The sequence below is a fragment of the Salmo salar genome, chromosome 23, assembly GCF_965601325.2.
Source record: "Salmo salar chromosome 23, fSalSal1, whole genome shotgun sequence".
Classification (NCBI taxonomy): domain Eukaryota; kingdom Metazoa; phylum Chordata; class Actinopteri; order Salmoniformes; family Salmonidae; genus Salmo; species Salmo salar.
In genome coordinates, this window is record NC_138313.1 from 12,059,275 (window position 1) to 12,082,074 (window position 22,800).

At 43.5% G+C, this 22,800-nt stretch overlaps 1 protein-coding gene across 2 annotated transcripts in view; it reads right to left on the bottom strand.

Moving 5' to 3' along the window:
- Positions 1-22,800, bottom strand: part of LOC106583994 (pituitary adenylate cyclase-activating polypeptide type I receptor) — a 77,544-nt gene that overhangs the window by 46,973 nt on the left and 7,771 nt on the right. Inside the window, exons 1-3 of one of the 2 annotated variants that reach the window (XR_014382284.1) lie at positions 20,992-21,098; positions 12,098-12,258; positions 11,173-11,959 (exon numbers count right to left, since the gene is read on the bottom strand). Coding sequence is in view for 1 of the 2 variants with exons in the window: in XM_082967917.1 (XP_082824043.1) it covers positions 20,992-21,100 (109 nt within the window). In the remaining variant the exon portion in view is untranslated. Of the gene's footprint in view, positions 1-11,172; positions 11,960-12,097; positions 12,259-20,991; positions 21,101-22,800 lie in introns of those variants that run through there. The other variant, XM_082967917.1, reaches the window with a different exon arrangement.

A 22,800-nucleotide genomic window follows, 5' to 3' on the forward strand; every position in this document is an offset into this window, starting at 1 on the left:
CTTCCAAGACCTTTTATCTCCTTCCTCTTCCAACTCAGGCACCCGCATGTACCACACAGACGCACACACATGGATGCACACACACATACACACACATACCAGTGGCGGTCGGTGCCGTTTAAGATGAGAGAGGACAATTCATTTTTTTAATGATTATGGCCTTTTTCTATTACAGCATATTGGATGATTGTCATTCATATTATATTCACTCAGTTCAATGTAACATCGATAGGTTTAGGCTACTATGATATTTGAATTTTCCCTATACCCATCATGAGGTTCCTACAACCTAGCCTATGAATGAAAGTTTACAACGTAGGTGCACACAGGTCGAGAGAAAGATTTGAGATGACAGACAGTGACACGTACAGATAGTGACACATTCAATACCGCCTTGCACACTCTTGCCTGCATCTAGCTGATCTAGGGTGCAATCATTATTTCAACAGTTGCAAACGAGAGTTTCTATTGCTCAAATTGAGGTTTCTTTATCCCCGTTTCGTTCCGTTTTCTTCCGTTTAAGAAACGTTTTTCAACATAATCAGCAGAATTAATACACCCCTGATCTCACACAAACAGTTCACTTTCATAGTCACATACAAACAGCTCATTGTATTTCTTCTCGCATCTACGAGCTCTCCCCCACTCACCTCTTCCCTTCACTAGTGGACTTCAATGCACAACACAGTTGTGACCAGATAAAAAAAAAACTTTCCAAGCAAAACCTTCATATCATAACTGCAAAACACAGCCTACATCATTGTCACCATATTAGCTAAAGTAACGTCATAGCTAATAGAACTAATGCATTAGTAAACCCGCTACAATCATACAGTACAGTGTACAGTCAGTAAGCAATTTAGCAGTTACATCGGCAGGCCCCGGTGGCAATAAATTAGTAAAACCCAAAACATACCTTGACTTGGAAGAGTTCCAGTGTTGGATAGTCATAGCCAGCTAGCTAACATTGCATCCCTCGGTTTGAGCCGGCTGTTTGCATAAACTAGACTAACTAGCTGCGTTCGCTAGCAAAGTAAGTGAAAGTGGAAAAAATGACAACATACGGCTCTCTCTCTCTGTTTCTCTCTCTCTTACATCTCCTTCATTTTTGAAGAAATTAATTTGTTCAAAACTGTTCAACTATAATCTTGCTCTCTCTTTGAGTCAACTACTCACCACATTTTATGCACTGCAGTGTTAGCTAGCTGTAGGTTATGCGTTCAGTATTAGACTCATTCTATGATCCTTTGATTGGGTTAACAACATGTCAGTTCATGATGCAAGAGCTCTGATAGGTTGGAGAACATCCTCCAGAAGTTGTCATAATTACTGTGTACTGTGAGTCTATGGAAGGGGATGAGAACCACGAGCGTCCTAGGTTTTGTATTGAAGTCAAAAACACCCAGAGGAGGACAGAAGTTAGCTGACCTCCGACAGAATGCTGTCAAGGCTACTGTAGACCTTCATTGCAAAACAGGGTGTATAAACTCAAGATGTAAAGTGTTGGTCCCATTTTCATGAGCTGAAATAAAAGATCCCAGAAATGTTCGATACGCACAAAAAGCTCATTTCTCTAAAATGTTATGGACAAATTTGTTTACATCCCTGTTAGTGAGCATTTCTCCTTTGCCAAGACAATCCATCCATCTGACAGGTGTGGCATATCAAGAAGCTGATTAAACAGCATGATCATTACACAGTAGCACCTTGTGCTGGGTACAATAAAAGGCCACTCTAAAATGTTAATCTTTTGTCACACAACACATTTCTACAGATGTTGAGGGAGCGTGCAATTGGCATTATGACTGCAGCAATGTCCACCAGAGCTGTTGCCAGATATTGTGATTTTCTCTACCATAAGCTGCCTCTAATGTCATTTTAGAGAATTTGGCAGTACGTTCAACCAGCTTCACAACCGCAGACCACATGTAACCACACCAGCCTAGGACCTCCCCATCCAGCTTCTTCAACTGTGGGATAGTCGGAGACCAGCCACCCGGACAGGTGATGAAACTCATTCTGATTGGCTGGGCCTGGCTCCCCAGTGGGTGGGTCTATGCCCTCGCAGGCCCACCCATGGCTGCGCCCCTGCCCAGTCATGTGAAATCCCTAGATTAATGCTAATTTATTTGAATTGACTGATTTCCTTATATGAACTGTAACTCAGTAAAATTGTTTTAGGTTGTGTTTATATTATTGATCAGTATATTTGTATCTAAAAAAGATAACATTTTAAATGTGGTCCTCCCCTTTCTACTCTGAGGAGCCTCCACTGACATGAACACACACACACACACACACACGCGCACACACACACACACACACAGTCCGAATGATGGTTGAGCACTCCTTCACACACACTGAAGAAGGCTTAGACCAAGGTTTCCCAAACTCAGTCCTCTGAACCCCAAGGGGTGCACATTTTGGTTTTTGACTTAGCACTACACAGCTGATAAAAAATTGACTAATCATCAAGCTTTAATCATTAGAATCAGCTATGTAGTGTTAGGGCAAAAAATCAACTCAGTCCTTGGGGTTCCGTAGGCCGAGTTTGGGAAACGCTGGCTTAGACTGAAATGCCTGTGTGTCTTTAATATACACTGCTCAAAAAAAATAAAGGGAACACTTAAACAACACAATGTAACTCCAAGTCAATCACACTTCTGTGAAATCAAACTGTCCACTTAGGAAGCAACACTGATTGACAATAAATTTCACATGCTGTTGTGCAAATGGAATAGAAAACAGGTGGAAATTATAGGCAATTAGCAAGACACCCCCAATAAAGGAGTGGTTCTGCAGGTGGGGACCACAGACCACTTCTCAGTTCCTATGCTTCCTGGCTGATGTTTTGGTCACTTTTGAATGCTGGCGGTGCTTTCACTCTAGTGGTAGCATGAGACGGAGTCTACAACCCACACAAGTGGCTCAGGTAGTGCAGCTCATCCAGGATGGCACATGAATGCGAGCTGTGGCAAGAAGGTTTGCTGTGTCTGTCAGCGTAGTGTCCAGAGCATGGGGGCGCTACCAGGAGACAGGCCAGTACATCAGGAGACGTCGAGGAGGCCGTAGGAGGGCAACAACCCAGCAGCAGGACCGCTACCTCCGCCTTTGTGCAAGGAGGAGCAGGAGAAGCACTGCCAGAGCCCTGCAAAATGACCTCCAGCAGGCCACAAATGTGCATGTGTCTGCTCAAACGGTCAGAAACAGACTCCATGAGGGTGGTATGAGGGCCAGACGTCCACAGGTGGGGGTTGTGCTTACAGCCCAACACCGTGCAGGACGTTTGGCATTTGCCAGAGAACACCAAGATTGGCAAATTCGCCACCGGCACCCTGTGCTCTTCACAGATGAAAGCAGATTCACACTGAGCACGTGACAGACGTGACAGAGTCTGGAGATGCCGTGGAGAACATTCTGCTGCCTGCAACATCCTCCAGCAAGACCGGTTTGGCGGTGGGTCAGTCATGGTGTGGGGTGGCATTTCTTTGGGGGGGCCGCACACCCCTCCATGTGCTCGCCAGAGGTTGCCTGACTGCCATTAGGTACCGAGATGAGATCCTCAGACCCCTTGTGAGACCATATGCTGGTGCGGTTGGCCCTGGGTTCCTCCTAATGCAAGACAATGCTAGACCTCATGTGGCTGGAGTGTGTCAGCAGTTCCTGCAAGAGGAAGGCATTGATGCTATGGATTGGCTCGCCCGTTCCCCAGACCTGAATCCAATTGAGCACATCTGGGACATCATGTCTCGCTCCATCCACCAACGCCACGTTGCACCACAGACTGTCCAGGAGTTGGCGGATGCTTTAGTCCAGGTCTGGGAGGAGATCCCTCAGGAGACCATCCGCCACCTCATCAGGAGCATGCCCAGGCATTATAGGGAGCTCATACAGGCACGTGGAGGCCACACACACTACTGAGCCTCATTTTGACTTGTTTTAAGGACATTACATCAAAGTTGGATCAGCCTGTAGTGTGGTTTTCCACTTTAATTTTGAGTGTGACTCCAAATCCAGACCTCCATGGGTTGATAAATTGGATTTCCATTGATTATTTTTGTGTGATTTTGTTGGCAGCACATTCAACTATGTAAAGAAAATAATATTTAATAAGATTATTTCTTTCATTCAGATCTAGGATGTGTTGTTTAAGTGTTCCCTTTATTTTTTTGAGCAGTATATTTAACCAATTATGTGATTTCTGAAGGTAATTGGTTGCACCAGATCTTATTTAGGGGCTTTTTAGCAAAGGGGATGAATACACATGCATGCAACACTTTTCCATTTTTTTGAATTTTTTGAAACAAGTAATTTTTTTTGTTTCCCTTTGTCACGTCCTGACCATAGAAAGATGTTATTTTCTATGGTAGAGTAGGTCAGGGTGTGACAGGGGGTGTTTTTCTATGTTTTCTATTTCCATGTTTAGGTTCTAGTTTTGTATTTCTATGTTGGGGTTTTGTTTGGGATGATCTCCAATTAGAGGCAGCTGGTCCTCGTTGTCTCTAATTGGAGATCATACTTAAGTATTTTTTTTTTTTACACCTGGGTTTGTGGGAGATTATCTTTGAGTCAGTGTATGTTTCACCTCTGTGTCACGGTTTGTTGTTTTTGTCATTCAGTTTATTTATATGTACTGCATAAGTTTCACAGTGTAAATAAAATGTGGAACGACACACACGCTGCACTTTGGTCCGCTTCTCCTTACGACAACCGTGACATCCTTCACCAATTTTGACTATTTTGTGTATGTCCATTACATGAAATCCAAATAAAAATCTATTTAAATTACAGGTTGTAATGCAACAAAATAGGAAAAACACCAAGGGGGTGAATACTTTTGCAAGGCACTGTAATTGTCCAATTATCTGAGATCACCAATGTAACAAAAAGCAGTGAGCAGGGACACCATGTAATGTGTGCATAAATACTTTGGAGATTTTAACTTGCAAGCTTTCGGGTGGAAGTGCATTCATGTTTCAGCAGCGTCACCGGGTATAACATTATTACAATAACACAGTACCAGTCAAAAGTTTGGACACCTACTCATTCATGTGTTTTTATTTTTTTACATTTTCTACATTGTAGAATAATATTGAAGACATCAAAACTATTAAATAACACATGGAATCATATAGTAACCAAAAAAGTGAAACAAATACAAATATTTTGTATATTTGTGTCACGTCCTGACCAGCAGAGGGAGTAGTTGTGTAGTATTTTGGTCATGACGTGGCAGAAGAAGTCTGTGTATGTGTGTTCTGGGATGTCTGTTTCTATGTTGGTCTGTGTGGCTCCCGATCAGGGACAGCTGGTTATCGTTGTTCCTGATTGGGAGTCATATATTAGGAGTGTGTTTGTCATCTGTGTTTGTGGGTTGTTTCATTAGCACTGCTATTATTGTAAGGATAGCCTGGTAACCTGTCTTTAGTCGTTCTTGTTTATTGTTTTCCGTGTTTGCTTATTTCATTATCATTAAAAGATGAGTATTCACATCCCGCCTGCGATTTGGTCACTTCAACATTACGACAGCCGTTACAATTTGATATTCTTCAAAGTAGCCACCCTTGGCCTTGACAGCTTTGCACACGCTTGGCATTCTCTCAACCAGCTTCATGAGATAGTCACCTGGAATGCATTTCAATTAAGAGGTGTGCCTTGTTAAAAAGTACATGTATGGTATTTCTTTCCTTCTTATTGCTTTTGAGTCAATCAGTTGTGTTGTGACAAGGTAGGGCTGATATGCGGAAGATCGCCCTATTTGGTAAAAGACCAAGTCCATATTATGGCAAGAGAAACGACAGTCCATCATTACTTTAACACATGAATGTCAGTCAAACCTTCACCATGAGCAAGCAGACCACAGGTGATTGCCACCACTGACCCCCAGGTCTAGGACTCCCTGGCGTGCCTGCTTGCTCCTCAGGTTGTCGTTCCTTCCTTCTGCAGATCCAGCACCAGTCCCATCATCAATCCACATCCGCTTTCCAGCACCAGACCACAAGATGAGGCGCGGAGGACGGACCAGATCTTCACCCGAAGCGAGCAGGCCACAGGGAGAGTGCTACTATTGACCTCTGGGTCTGGGGCTCCCTTGTGTGTTGGCTTGCTCCTCAGGTTGTCTTTCCTCCCATCTACAGACCCAGATCCTCATCCAGCACCTGCAGCAACCCCAATTCCCGGTTCCTGTTTTCCGGTCCCCAGACCCAGCACCAACCCCTGGACTACAGTTACAGCACGACTTCCAACACCATTTCCAACCCAGGTTTTCATGGTCCCAGGGACAACACCAGTACCAACCCTGTAAGATGGCACCGGAGAAGAAGGCAGATGTTTTACTTGCCCCCAGCCAATTGTATTTTTTTGTTCGTTTATTTGCGTTGTTTTACTTATTTTGTACATAATGTTGCCGCTACCGCCTCTTATAACCGAAAATAACTTCTAGACATCAGGACTGCGATTACTCACAATGGACTAGCAGAATCCTTTTTTCCCTTTCACGACTCTGACGAGCCCAACGCGAAGGATATACTCCTTCTTCGAGAACACGCACCCGATCCCCGTGATCTGTGTGAAGAGGAGGTGGAGAAAGAGGGGCCGAAGGTCGAGCTGCCTTTGAGAATTTGTAGGTGATAGAATAAACCGCCACTTTCCTCCATTCTGCTAGCAAACGTGCAATCTTTGGAAAATAAAATCGCAGAGTTAGCGGGAAATTTAACTACCAACGGGACATTAAAAACGAATATCTTATGCTTCATGGAGTCGTGGCTGAACGATGACAATATCAACATACAGCTGGCTGGTTATACGATGTACCAGCAGGATAGAACAGTGGCGTCTGGTAAGACAAGGGGCGGCGGTCTATGTTTTTTGTAAACAACAGCTGGTGCACGATATCTAAGGAAGTCTCAAGCACTTGCTCACCTGAGGAAGAGTATCTCATGATAAGTGGTAGACCACACTACCTACTGAGAGAGTTTCTGTATTTTTAGTAGTTGTTTACAAACCAAAATAGTCAGAGGTTGGCACTAAGACAGCATTCAATGAGCTGTATTCTGCCATAAGCAAACACGAAAAATCTCACCCAGAGGGAGCGCTCCCAGTAGCCAGCGATTTTCCTCCTAAGGATACGCCCCTTTTCTTCAATTTTCACTTGAAATGACATACCCAAATCAAACTGCGTGTAGCTCAGGCCCTGAAGCAAGGATATGCATATTCTTGTACCATTTGAAAGGAAACACTTTGAACATTGTGGAAATGTGAAAGGAATGTAGGAGAATATAACAGAATAGATCTGGTAAAAGATTATACAAAGGAAAAAAACAACCGTTCTTTTGTATTTTCTGTAGCATCATCTTTGAAACGCAAGAGAAAGGCCAAAATGTACTATTCCGGCCCAGGTGCAATTTCGATTTTGTCCACTAGATGGCAGCAGTGTATGTGCAAAGTTTTAGACTGATTCAATGAACCATTGCATGTATGTTAAAAATGATATGTCAAGACTGCCCAAATCCGCCTAATATGTTTATTAATGCAGGGAAACTTAAATCTGTTTTACCATATTTCTATCAGCATGTTAAATGTGCAACCAGAGGAAAAATAACTCTGGACCACCTATACTCCACACACACAAAGATGCATACAAAGCTCTCTCTAGCCCTCCATTTGGCAAATCTGACCATAATACTACCCTCCTGATTCCTGCTTACAAGCAAATATTAAAGCAGGAAGCAACAATGACTAGAACAATAAAAAAGTGGTCAGAGGAAGCAGATACTAAGCTACAAGACTGTTTTGCAAACACAAACTGCAATATGTTCCGGGATTCCTCCGATGGCATTGAGTAGTACACCTTCATCAATAAGTGCATCGATGACGTGGTCCCCACAGTGACATTTATACAGCTTTTTTTCTTGATATACAGTTGAAGTCAGAAGTTTACATACACTTAGGTTGGAGTCATTAAAACTGATTTTTCAACCACTCCACAAATTTCTTGTTAACAAACTATAGTTTTGGCAAGTCGGTTAGGACATCTACTTTGTGCATGACAAGTCATTTTCCAACAATTGTTTATAGACAGAATAATTCACTTATAATTCACTATATCACAATTCCAGAGGATCAGAAGTTTACATACACTAATTTGGCATTGCCTTTTTAGCAGCTTGGAAAATTCCAGAAAATGATGTCATGGCTTTAGAAGCTTCTGGTAGGCTAATTTACATAATTTGAGTCAATTGAAGGTGTACCTGTGAATGTATTTCAAGGCCTACCTTCACACTCAGTGCCTCTGCTTGACATCATGGAAAAATCTAAAGAAATCAGCCAAGACCTCAGAAAACAATTGTAGACCTCCACAAGTCTGGTTCATCCTTGGGAGCAATTTCCAAACGCCTGAAGGTACCACGTTCATCTGTACAAACAATAGTACGCAAGTATAAACACCATGGGACCATGCAGCCGCTCATGAAGGAGACGCCTTCTGTCTCCTAGAGATGAACATACTTTGGTGCGAAAAGTGCAAATAAATCCCAGAACAACAGCAAAGAACCTTGTGAAGATCCTGGAGGAAACAGGTACAAATGTATCTATATCCACAGTCAAACGAGTCCTATATCGACATAACTTGAAAGACCGCTCAGCAAGAAAGAATCCACTGCTCCAAAACCGCCATAAAACAGCCAGACTATGGTTTGCAACTGCACATGGGGACAAAGGTCGTACTTTTTAGAGAAATGTCCTCTGGTCGGATGAAACAAAAATAGAACTGTTTGGCCATAATGACCATCGTTATGTTTGGAGGAAAAAGGGGGATGCTTGCAAGCCGAAGAACACCTTCCCAACCCTGAAGCATGGGGATGGCAGCATCATGTCCCTCCTGCTTTGCTACAGGAGGGACTGGTGCACTTCACAAACTAGATCATCATGAGGCAAGAAAATTGTGGCTATATTGAAGAAACATCTCAAGACATCAGTCAGGAAGTTAAAGCTTGGTTGCAAATGGGTGTTCCAAATGGACAATGACCCCAAGCATACTTCCAAAGTTGTGGCAAAATGGCTTAAGGACAACAAAGTCAAGGTATTGGAGTGGCCATCACAAAGCCCTGACCTCAATCCCATAGAGAATTTGTGGGCAGAACTGAAAAAGCGTGTGCGAGCAAGGAAGCCAACAAACCTGACTCAGTTACACCAGCTCTGTCAGGAGGAATGGGCCAAAATTCACCCAACTTATTGTGGGTAGCTTGTGGAAGGCTACCCGAAACATTGACCCAAGTTAAACAATTACAAACTACAAAGGGAAGCACAACCAAGAGTTGCCCAGTAACAAGAGTCTACAAGATGAGCTAAACTACTTCTATGCTTGCTTCGAGGCAAATAACACTGAAACATGCATGAGAGCACCAGCTGTTCCGAAAGACTGATCACGCTTTCCGCAGCCGATGTGAGTAAGGCCGCAGGGCCAGACAGATTACCAGGACATGTACTGCGAGCATGCGCTGACCAACTGGCAAGTGTCTTCACTGACATTTTCAACCTCTCCCTGTCCGAGTCTAATACCAACAAGTTTTAAGCAGACCACCATAGTCACTGTGCCCAAGAACATTAAGGTAACCTGCCTAAATGACTACCGACTCGTAGCACTCATGTCTGTAGTCATGAAGTGCTTTGAAAGGCTGGTCATGGCTCACATCAACACCATCATCCCAGAAACCCTATACCCACTCCAATTTGCATACCGCCCCAACAGATCCACTCCTATGTGAGAATGCTATTCAATGACTACAGCTCAGTGTTTAACACCATAGTGCCCTCAAAACTCATCAATAAGCTAAGGACCCTGGGAATAAACACCTCCCTCTGCAACTGGATCCTGGACTTCCTGATGGGCTGCCCCATAGGTGGTAAGGGTAGGTAATAACACATCCGCCACGCTGATCCTCAACACAGGGGTCCCTCAGGAGTGCGTGCTCAGTCCCCTCCTGTACTCCCTGTTCACTCATGACTGTATGGGAAGGCAGGACTCTAACACCATCAATACATTTGCAGAGGACACAAGTGGTAGGCCTGATCACCGACCATGATGAGACAGCCTACAGGGATGAGGTCAGAGACCTGGCCGTGTGGTGCCAGGACAACAACCTCTATCTCGAAGTGATCAAGACAAAGGAGATGATTGTGGACGACAGGAAAAAGAGGACCGAGTACGCCCCCATTCTCATCGACGGGGGTGCAGTGGAGCAGGTTGAGAGCTTTAAGTTCCTTGGTGTCCACATCACCAACAAACTTACATGGTCCAAGCACACCAAGACAATCGTAAAGAGGGCACGACAAACCTATTCCCCCTCAGGAGGCTGAAAATATTTGGCATGGGTCCTCAGATCCTCAAAAGATTCTACAGCTGCACCATCGAGAGCATCCTGACTGGTTGCATCACTGCCTGGTATGGAAACTGCTCGGCCTCCGACCGCAAGGCACGACAGAGGGTAGTGCCTATGGCCCAGCACATCACTGGGGCCAAGCTTCCTGCCATCCAGGACCTCTATACCAGGCAGTGTCAGAGGAAGGCCCTAAAAATTGTCAAATATTCCAGCCACCCTAGTCAGACTGTTCTCTGCTATTGCACGGCAAGTGGTACTGGAGCACCAAGTCTAGGTCCAAGAGGCTTCTAAACAGCTTCTACCCCCAAGCCATAAGACTCCTGAACATCTAGTAAAATGGCTACCCAGACTATTTGCAGTGCCCCCCACCCCCTCTTTACAACACTGCTACTCTTGTCATCTATGCAGTCACTTTAATAACACTACCTACATGTACATACTACCTCAACTAACCGGTGCCCCCGCACATTGACGGTGTATCATTACCGCCCTGTATATAGTCTAGCTATAGTTATTTTACTGCTGCTCTTTAATTACTTGTTACTTTTATCTATTATTCTTATCCATATATATTTTTTAACTGCATTGTTGGATCGGGGCTCTTAAGTAAGCATTTCACTGTAAAGTCTACACTTGTTGTATTCGGCGCATGTGACTAATACAATTTGATTTGATTTGGACACAACACCGATCAAACACAACTGCCAGCCCATACGCCACCCCTTCCCCAACAGAAAGAGACATACACCGTAATTCCAATTAAACATTTTTATTCACTTGCAACTTGCTGCTGTAGAGTATGCTGGGAAATATGATAATGATGGTGGTTTGGTTGAAAGTGATGTGTATGAGTTTCAAGATCCTGTATTAGGGTAAAACTAGGCCCTCAAAATAAGGCCATAAGAAATACGTTTGGTATTGTGTTAAAGAAAATATTCCAACAACGTCTGCAAACCAGCAGTTGGGGCAACCAAATAACCTAGCATTTTTTAGAGTGTACATCGATGGTGTAAAAAATATACGCTATGTGAAATATTTGTTATCACATAACATCCAGTTGTCTATAATGTCCATATTTTTTGTTTCCCCCCTATTAAACAGGGGTACATTCAGTGCAGCTCCAAAAATACTAGCTATTGAGAGAATTTGAAAAAGGTCTCTCTCATTTGGGCTGCCGATCCCTAGTGTAGAAGATATAACTGAAGGACCATAGAGCTGAGGGAACATAGGGCTGAGGAAATATAGGGCTCTGGGAACTGATACAACACGTGGCTGAGGGAACAGACATGGTCCCCGTAATTCTGTCAGTGGTTGGAGTAGAACTTGAATCTCCTTCTTCCACTAAAATGTACAGTGTTGCTTTTTGTGGGAACTCTTCAATGATCATCAGGCAGGTAAGTTGTCCATCAATGTCAGGGTCTTCATACTACAAGCGGAAGTCGTGGTTCAACTCAAACTTTTCCTTCAAAATGTTTACATCAACAGCGGATGCCAGATGGGAGATGAGGTTTATCTTCCTTGTATGGTCAGCATTAACAATGCAAAGCAACATGGCTTGAGGGTCTGAGGCTGCCATTGCTCTGTGGAAGAATACAGGATTTTAAGAGGGTGCACTTGCAATATCAAAATTGTGGTAACACAATGACATTGGAATCATGTTGTAACCAAAAAATGTTAAACAAATCAAAATATATTTTAGATTCTTCAAAGCAGCCAACCTTTGCCTTGATGACAGCTTTGCACACTGCTTTTCCTTCACTCTACAGTCCAATGCCTCCCAAACCATCTCAAATAGGTTGAGGTCGGGTGATGAAGCACCATCACTCTCCTTGGTCAAATAGCCCTTACACAGCCTGGAGGTGTGTTTTGGGTCATTGTCCTGTTGAAAAACAAATGATAGTGGGACTAAGTGCAAACCAGATGGGATATCGCTGCAGAATGCTGTGGTAGCCATGCTGGTTAAGTGTGCCTTGAATTCGAAATAAATCACAGACCATGTCACCAGCGAAGCACCCCGACACCATCTCCATGCTTCACAGTGGGAACTACACATGTGGAGATCATCCGTTCAAATACTCTGCGTCTCACAAAGACACGGCAGTTGGAATCAAAAATCTCAAACCAATGGAAAGATTCCACCAGTCTAATGTCCATTGCTTGTATGTCTTGGCCCAAGCAAGTCTCTTCTTATTGGTGTCCTTTAATAGTGGTTTCTTTGCAGAAATTTGACCATGAAGGCCTGATTCACACAGTCTCTGAAGCATTTATTTGGGGTGCATTTAACTCTAATGAACTGATCCTCTGCAGAAGAGGTAACTCTGGGTCTTACTTTCCTGTGGCAGTCCTCATAAGAGCCAGTTTCATCATAGCGCTTGATGATTTTGCAACTGCACATGAAGAAACTTTCAGTTCTTGAAATTTTCCGGATTAACTTCTCTAGGGTAGGGGGCAGTATTTTGACGTCCGGATGAAAGGCATGCCCGGAGTAAACTGCCTGCTACTCAGGCTCAGAAGGTAGAATATGCATATTATTAGTAGATGTGGATAGAAAACACTCTGAAGTTTCTAAAACTGTTTGAATGATGTCTGTGAGTATAACAGAACTCATATGGCAGGCAAAAACCTGAGAAAAATCCAACCAGGAAGTGTGGAAATCTGAGGTTTGTAGTTTTTCAAGTGATTGCCTATACAGTATACAGTGATTTAGGGTTCATTTTGCACTTCCTAAGGCTTCCACTAGATGTCAACAGTCTTTAGAACCTTGTTTCATGCTTCTATTGTTACTGGGGAGAGAATAAGAGCTGACTCAACAAGTGGACTGCCTGAGGCCAATGAGTTGTTTACTGCGCAGTCACGCAGGCGCTCAGTCACGCAGGCGTGCCGTTTCTTCTTTTTCCTCTGTAATTAATACGCTATTGTCCGGTTGGAATATTATCGAATATTTATGATAAAAAGACTCTAAGGATTGATTGTAAACATCGTTTGACATGTTTCTACGAACGGTAATGGAACTTTTTGACTTTTCGTCTAGGGTTTTGCGCTCGCGCATTGTGCCTTTGGAATAGTGATCTGAACGCGCGAACAAAACGGAGGTATTTGGACATAAATATGGACTTTATCGAACAAAACAAACATTTCTTGTGGAAGTGGGAGTCCTGGGAGTGCATTCCGACGAAGATCAGCAAAGGTAAGTGAAGATTTATAATACTATTTATGAGTTTTGTTGACTCCAGAACTTGGCGGGTAACTGTATAGCTTGCTTTGATGGCTGAGCTCTGTACTCAGAATATTGAACAATGTGCTTTCGCCGTAAAGCTATTTTGAAATCTGACACAGGGGTTGCATTAAGTGACCTTCATGTCTTAAAGTAATGATGGACTGTTGTTTCTCTTTGCTTATTTGAGCTGTTCTTGCCATAATATGGACTTGGTCTTTTACCAAAAAGGGTGATCTTCTGTATACCAACCCTACCTTGTCACATCACAACTGATTGGCTCAAACACATTAAGAAGGAAAGAAATTCCACAAATGAACTTAATAAAGACACACCTGTTAATTGAAATACATTCCAATTGACTACCTCATGAAGCTGGTTGAGAGAATGCCAAGCGTGTGCAAAGCTGTCTTCAACGCAAAGGGTGGCTACTTTTAAGAATCTCAAATATAAAATCTATTTGATTTGTTTAACACTTTTTTGGTTACTACATGATTCCATATGTGATATTTCATAGTTTTGATGTCTTCACTATTATTCTATGATGTAGAAAATATTCTAAAAAAAGAAAAACTTTTGACTGAGTAGGAGATCACAAACTTTTGGACAGTACTGTATGTATGTTGGTTGTCACTTAGAACTGTCCTTGCTTTTGAAAGAAAGCACATTTGTTAACCATTAAAATAAAATAAAATAGATCAGAAATACAGTGGAGACATTGTTAATGTTGTAAATGACTATTGTAGCTGGAAATGGCTGATTTCTTGGGAATACCTACATAGGCGTACAGAGGCTCATTATCAGCAACCATCACTCCGGTGTTCCAATGGCACGTTGTGTTAGCTAATCCAAGTTTATCATTTTAAAAATGCTAATTGATCGTTGGAAAACCCTTTTGCAATTATGTTAGCACAGCAGAAAACTGTTGTGCGGATTATAGAAGCAATAAAACTGGCCTTCTTTAGACTAGTTGAGTATCTGGAGCATCAGCATTTGTGGGTTCAACTACAGACTCAAAATGGCCACAAACAAAGAACTTTCTTCTGAAACTCGTCAGTCTATTCTTGTTCTGAGAAATGAAGGCTATTCCATGTGAGAAATTGCCAAGAAACTGAAAATCTCGTACAACGCTGTGTACTGTACTACTCCCTTTACTGAACAGAGCAAACTGGCTCTAACCAGAATAGAAAGAGGAGTGGGAGGCCCCGGTGCACAACTGAGCAAGAGGACAAGTACATTAGAGTGTCTAGTTTGAGAAACCGATGCCTCACAAGTCCTCAACTGGCAGCTTCATTAAATAGTGGCATTATGTTGTGTGACAAAACTGAACATTTTAGAGTGGCCTTTTATTGTCCCCAGCACAGGTGCACCTGTGTAATGTTCATGCTGTTTAATCAGCTTCTTGATATGCCACACCTGTCAGGTGAATGGATTATCTTGGCAAAGAAGAAATGCTCACTAACAGATGTAAACACATTTGTGCCACATTTTATAGATAAATAAGCTTTTTGTGCATATGGACATTTTTGGGGATCTTTTATATCAGCTCATGAAACATGGGACCAACACTTTACATTTTGCATTTATATTTTTATTTTGTGTTGCAACCCAGCTTGTGATGCCTATGTAGCCCTGGTTTGCCAGTTGTCTGATTGCTAGCTTGACAGTGCGACAAATTACACAATCATGATACAAATTAATTCACAAATTATTTTTTTACCATTAGGAAAGTTTACACTGGGCCTCCCGAGTGGTACAGTGGTCTAAGGCATCGCAGTGTATCTCTAGTGGCAGTGCTAACTGTGCCACTAGAGATTCTGGGTTCAAGTCCAGGCTCTGTCACAGCCGGCCGCGCCCGGGAGGCCCATGGGGCGGCACACAATTGGCCCATTGTCGTCCGGGCTAGGGAGGGTTTGGCCGGCAGGGATATCCTTGTCTCATCACGCACCAGCGACTCCTGTGGCGGGCTGGGTGCAGTGCACGCTGACACGGTCGCCAGGTGTACAGTGTTTCCTCCGACACATTGGTGCGGTTGGCTTCCGGGTTGGATGGGCATTGTGTCAAGAAGCAGTGCGGCTTGGTTGGGTTGTGTTTCGGAGGATGCATGGCTCTCGACCTTCACCTCTCCTGAGTCCGTACGTGAGTTGCAGTGATGAGACAAGACTGTAACTACTACCAATTGGATACCACGAAATTGGGGCGGAAAAAAAGTTTACATTGCCGCCAACAATAGATAAAAGCTTGCTACGTAGATAACTCCAATTTGTGCCACCATTTTTGGAAATATTTTTTCTGAACCTAAACTTGCAGTCATCGTATAGGAGGTCAGATGTAATCAAGGTCAAACTTGAAAGACGTATTTGTAAATCTATCACCACAAGTCCTGTTCACCTAAAAATGTAATCTGCATCAAAAATAGACTGAATGTGCATGTTAAAACTTCTTATGGCTGGAATCCCGATAGCGGGATCGATATGATAACAGCCAGTGAAAGTGCAGGGCGCAAAATTTAAAATAACAAAAATCTCGTAATTAAAATTCCTCAAACATACAAGTATTATACACCATTTTAAAGATTTACTTCTTGTTAATCCAGCCACAGTGTCGCGCCCTGGCCTGAGAGAGCCATTTTTCTCTGTTTAGTTAGGTCAGGGTGTGATATGGGGTTGGCATTCTATGTATTTTATTTCTATGTTATGGCCAGGTATGGTTTCCAATCAGAGGCAGCTGTCTATCGTTGTCTCTGATTGGGAACCATACTTAGGCTGCCTTTTCCCACCTGTGTTTTGTGGGTAGTTATTTTCTGTTTTGTATTTCGTTACCTGACGGAACAGTTTGGCTTTTCATTTTGTTTCTTTGTTCTAGTGTTTCATTTGTTTAACCTCTTACATCTAGACGTTCCGCTAGCGGAACACCTGCTCCAATATCCAATGATGGGATTGCGAAATACAAACTCCTCTAAAATCCGAAAACTTCAATTTTTCAAACATATGACTATTTTACAGCATTTTAAAGACAAGACTCTCGTTAATCTAACCACACTGTCCGATTTCAAAAAGGCTTTACAGCGAAAGCAAAACATTAGATTATGTCAGCAGAGTACCCAGCCAGAAATAATCAGACACCCATTTTTCAAGCTAGCATATAATGTCACAAAAAACAAAACCACAGCTAAATGCAGCACTAACCTTTGATGATCTTCATCAGATGACAACCCTAGGACATTATGTTATACAATGCATGCATGTTTTGTTCAATCAAGTTCATATTTATATCAAAAAACAGCTTTTTTACATTAGCATGTGACGTTCAGAACCAGCATAACCCCCGCAAACTTCCGGTGAATTTACTAAATTACTCACGATAAACGTTCACAAAACATAACAATTATTTTAAGAATTATAGATACAGAACTCCTCTATGCACTCGATATGTCCGATTTTAAAATACCTTTTCGGTGAAAGCACATTTTGCAATATTCTCAGTAGATAGCCCAGCCATCACGGCTAGCCATTTAGACACCGACCAAGTTTAGCCCTGACCAAACTCCGATTTACTATTACAAAAGTTTGATTACCTTTGGTGTTCTTCGTCAGAATGCACTCCCAGGACTGCTACTTCAATAACAAATGTTGGTTTGGTTCAAAATAATCCATCGTTATATCCAAATAGCGGCGTTTTGTTTGTGCGTTCAAGACACTATCCGAAGTGTAAATAAGGGTCACGAGCATGGCGCAATTCGTGACAAAAGATTTCTAAATATTCCATTACCGTACTTCGAAGCATGTCAACCGCTGTTTAAAATCAATTTTTATGCCATTTTTCTCGTAAAAAAGCGATAATATTCCGACCGGGAATCTGCGATTAGGTAAACAGACGAAAGAAAACAAAGCATGGGGTCGACGCGGGCACGAGCCTGAGTCTCACAGTACTGTAACCAGCCACTACCCAAACACGCTACTTTTTTTCAGCCAGAGCCTGCAAAGCCACGATTCAGCTTTTTGCCGCCTTCTGAGAGCCCATGGGAGCCGTAGGAAGTGTCACGTAACAGCAGAGATCCTCTGTAATGGATAGAGATAATCAAGCAGGGCAAGAAATTGTCAGACAGGGCACTTCCTGCATGGAATCTTCTCAGGTTCTGGCCTGCCAAATGAGTTCTGTTATACTCACAGACACCATTCAAACAGTTTTAGAAACTTTGGAGTGTTTTCTATCCAAAGCTAATAATTATATGCATATTCTAGTTTCTGGGCAGGAGTAATAATCAGATTAAATCGGGTACGTTTTTTATCCGGCTGTGAAAATACTGCCCCCTAGCCATAACAGGTTAATAAATAATAATGAACACTTACCACGCTGCGCATTGGTCCCCTAATTGTGACGGTCATAACAGAACTACCCACCACCAAAGGACCAAGCAGCGTGGTCAGGAGGACTGGACCTGGGAGGAAATCCCGGATGGGGCAGGACCCTGGACAAGGCCTGGGGAGTATCGCCATCCGCAAGAGGAGATAGAGGCAGCGAAAGCGGAACGGCGATACTATGAGGAACAAGCACGGCAACAACGGAAGCCCGAGAGGCATCCCCCCCCCAAAAAACACGGGGAGATTGGCAAAGTCGGGCTTGAGACCTGAGCCAACTCCCCATGCTTACCGTGGGGAGCGAGTGACCGAGCAAGCACCGTGTTTTGCGGGGATGCGCACTGTGTCGCCAGTGCACAGCTACAGCCCGGTGCGCTCGGTGCAAGCTTCCCACAGTTGCCATGCTAGAGTTGGCAGTCAGCCAGGAAGAAGTGTGCCGGCTCAGTGTTCCTGGTCTCCAGTGCGTCTCTTCGGCCCAGGTTATCCTACACCAGCTCTACGCACGGTACCCCCTGTTCACCAGCACAAACCAGTTTGTCCTGTGCCAGTGCTCCGCCCTTGCTGGGCTAAAATAAACATCCAGCCAGAACGGGGTGTGCCAGCCCTAAGCTCCAGACCTCCAGTGCGCCTCCACGGCCCAGTATACCCTGTGCCTGCTCTGTGCACCCAGTCTCCTGTGCGTCTCCCCAGTCTGGTGAGACCGGTTCCAGCTCCACGCAGGAAGCCTCCAGTGATGATCTATGGTCCGAAGCCTCCAGTGATGATCCATGGCACGAAGCCTCCAGTGATGATCCATGGCCCGGAGCCTGTAGTGATGATCCATGGCACGGAGCCTCCAGTGATAATCCATGGCCCGGAGCCTCCAGTGATGATCCATGGCACAAAGCCTCCAGTGATGATCCATGGCACAAAGCCTCCAGTGATGATCCATGGCGCGGAACTTGTAGTGATGATCCATGGCACGGAGCCTGCAGCGACGGTCCCCGATCCGGAGCCTCCAGCGACGCTCCCCAGTCCGGAACCTCCCGAGACGGCCTGCAGCCCGGAACCTCCCGAGACGGCCTGCAGCCCGGAACCTCCCGAGACGGCCTGCAGCCCAGAGTCTTCAGCGGCGGCCTGCAGCCCAGAGTTTTCAGCGGCTGTTGGCAGTTCAGAGCCTCCGGTGATGATCCACGGTCTGGTTCCTCCAGCGACACAGAAGCGGGGGGATCAGCGTGCGGTGTGGGGGCTACGCCCCGAACCAGAGCTGCCGCCAAGTATAGATGGCCACCCGGGCCCTCCCCTATATGTTCAGGTTTGTGGCCGGGAGTCCGCACCTTTGGGGGGGGGGGGTACTGTTACGCCCTGGCCTGAGAGAGACGTTTTTTCTCTGTTTAGTTAGGTCAGGGTGTGATATGGGATGGGCATTCTATGTATTTTATTTCTATGTTTTGGCCAGGTATGGTTTCCAATCAGAGGCAGCTGTCTATCGTTGTCTCTGATTGGGAACCATACTTAGGCAGCCTTTTCCCACCTGTGTTTTGTGGGTAGTTATTTTCTGGTTTGTATTTTGTTACCTGACGGAACTGTTTGGCTTTTCGTTTTGTTTCTTTGTTCTAGTGTTTCATTAGTTTAATAAATAATAATGAACACTTACCACGCTGCACTTTGGTCCACTCCTTCAGACGACAGCCGTAACACACAGTGTCTGATTTCAAAAAGGCTTTACGGCGAAAGCAAACCATATGATTATGTTAGGTCAGCGCCTATACACAAAAAAACACAGCCATTTTCCAGCCAAAGAGAGGAGTCACAAAAAGCAGAAATAGAGATAAAATGAATCACTAACCTTTGATGATCTTCATCAGATGACACTCAAAGGACTTCATGTTACACAATATATGTATTTTTTGTTCGATAAAGTTTATATTTATATCCAAAAATCTCAGTTTACATTGGTGCGTTATGTTCAGTAATGTTTTGCCTCCAAAACATCCGGTGATTTTGCAGAGAGCCACATCAATTTACAGAAATACTCATCATAAATGTTGATGAAAATATAAGTGTTATGCATGGAACTTTATATAAACTTCTCCTTAATGCAACCGCTGTGTCAGATTTCAAAAAAGCTTTACCGAAAAAGCACACCATGCAATAATCTGAGTACGGTGCTCAGACACAAAAACATGCCATACAATATATCCGCCATGTTGGAGTCAACAAAAGTCAGAAATAGCATTATAAATATTCACTTACCTTTGATAATCTTCATCAGAATGCACTCCCAGGAATCCCAGTTCCACAATAAATGTTTGTTTTGTTCGATAAAGTCCATCCTTTATGTCCAAATACCTCCTTTTTGTTCGCGCCTTCAGTTCACAAATCCAAATTCACGACCCGCAGGTCAGAAGAAACATGTCAAAGAAACATGTCAAACGATGTATAGAATCAATCTTTAGGGTGTTTTTATCATAAATCTGCAATAAAGTTTCAACCGGAGAAATCCTTTGTCTTCAGAAATGCAATAGAACTGAGCTACCTCTCATGTGAGCACGCAAGGCTGAGGCTCATGCCCTGCTGGCAGTCCTCTCACTCAATGAGCTCTTATTCTCCCCCACTTCACAGTAGAAGCCTCAAACAAGGTTCTAAAGACTGTTGACATCTAGTGGAAGCCTTAGGAAGTGCAAAATGACCCCACAGACACTAGTTTGGATAGGCAATCACTTGAAAAACTACAAACCACTTCCTGTTTGGATTCTTTCTCAGGTTTTTGTCTGCCATATGAGTTCTGTTATACTCACAGACATCATTCAAACAGTTTTAGAAACTTCAGAGTGTTTTCTATCCAAATCTACTAATAATATGCATATCTTAGCTTCTGGGCGTGAGTAGCAGGCAGTTTACTCTGGGCATGTCAGTCATCCAAGCTACTCAATACTGCCACCATCCATAAGAAGTTAAGGAAACCTAAAACATTTCTGACTACAAATTTTTCACATCGATTATGTTTACAGAACTTAATCCAATAAATGAATAGTACTGTTTGGGTTTACAGTACCTGTCCTGGCAGAACGGTTGCGACCCTCCTGTCTACGTGTGTGGATACAGCTCTGCTGGGTCTTCATGTGTTGGGACACCAAGGCACAGTCTGGATGGATGGCCTCCACCTGGAGGGGGGAGGGAGGGAGTATGAGAGAGAGGGAGGGAAGGAAGGAAGGGGAGATTTTATTAGCTATGAAAAAGCACAGAACTTGTGTAATGTGAAAACATATTCCTGCATTTGTACATCTTTACCGAGACGACAAGTGCCACCATACAACATCGTCCCTTTACGCACACTGTATCATTAACTTATTCAACACATACTGTAGAGTTACACACTCATTATCGCCCTGTCTTCCAACCATCTCTCCCCTCCTGTCCCATCTGTAGGGCAGTGAAAAACAGTCCCAGCAAAACTACTCACAGCAAAACAGCATCTCCCTTTGAAACACCACCTTGTTTACTTCATTATAGAGACCATCTGCTGACGATACTGTTTGGGTTAGGGCACTGTTTATATACCCACACCCACGGGAGAAGGTGACAGTTCTCCAAAGACAGTGACAGTATCTATAACTACAGTAGAAAGGGAAGTTTCAGTAGAAACTTTGTGTGCTTGCTCAACTGGATGAAAGTATTATTAATGGCAGGGGAAGAAGTGTACATAGTGAGATAGGTCAATATCTTTGAGATATATTACAGTAAAACCAACGTCTTTAAAGGGAAATTCCACCACTTTTCAACCTCATATTCATCAACTCCAGCAAAAAAAGACACGTCATCCGTATCCTGCACTCGAATAGCTAATGGAGGAAGCGCTTCCTGTGGATACGTTTTTAATTTGCCAGGTAGGCTACACTGATTGTAAAGTGGATTCACGTGCTTCATTTTAAGAGTTGAGCAATAAATGTCACAGTCCAAGAAAGCTGGGATCCTTTTTTTCAATAGTGGCCAGTCAAAACTCTGTTTTCACACGCGATTGCGCAATAACTTTATAAGAACACGTGAACAGGCTGGAGGGGGATGCTGCACTGTAAAACCCAATGTGCTGTCATTGCTCATAACTTTTAACCTGTTAGGGCTAGGGGGCAGTATTTACACGGCCGGATAAAAAACGTACCCGATTTAATCTGGTTATTGCTACTGCCCAGAAACTAGAATATGCATATAATTGTTGGCTTTGGATAGAAAACACCCTAAAGTTTCTAAAACTGTTTGAATGGTGTCTGTGAGTATAACAGAACTCATATGGCAGACAAAAACCTGAGAAGATTCTGTACAGGAAGTGCCCTCTCTGACCATTCCTTGGGCTTCTTGACTCTTTTTATTGAAAACTTAGGATCTTTGCTGTAACGTGACACTTCCTACGGCTCCCATAGGCTCTCAGAACCCGGGAAAAAGCTGAATGATGTCGAGGCAGCCCCTGGCTGAAAAACATTAGCGCCTTTGGTAAGTGGTCTATCAGAGGACAATGACACTGAGGCGCGTGCACGAGGCGACCCCATGTTTTTATTTTCTCTCTCTTTGTACTAAAACACAGATTCCCGGTCGGAATATTATCGCTTTTTTACGAGAAAAATTGCATAAAAATGTGATTTTAACAGCGGTTGACATGCTTCGAAGTACGATAATGGAATATTTAGAATTTTTTTGTCACGAAACGCGTCGGGCGCGTCAGCCTTCTTTACACTTCGGATAGTGTCTTGAACGCACGAACAAAACAGAGGATATTTGAACATAACTATGGATTATTTTGAACCAAACCAACATTTGTTATTGAAGTAGAAGTCCTGGGAGTGCATTCTGACGAAGAACAGCAAAGGTA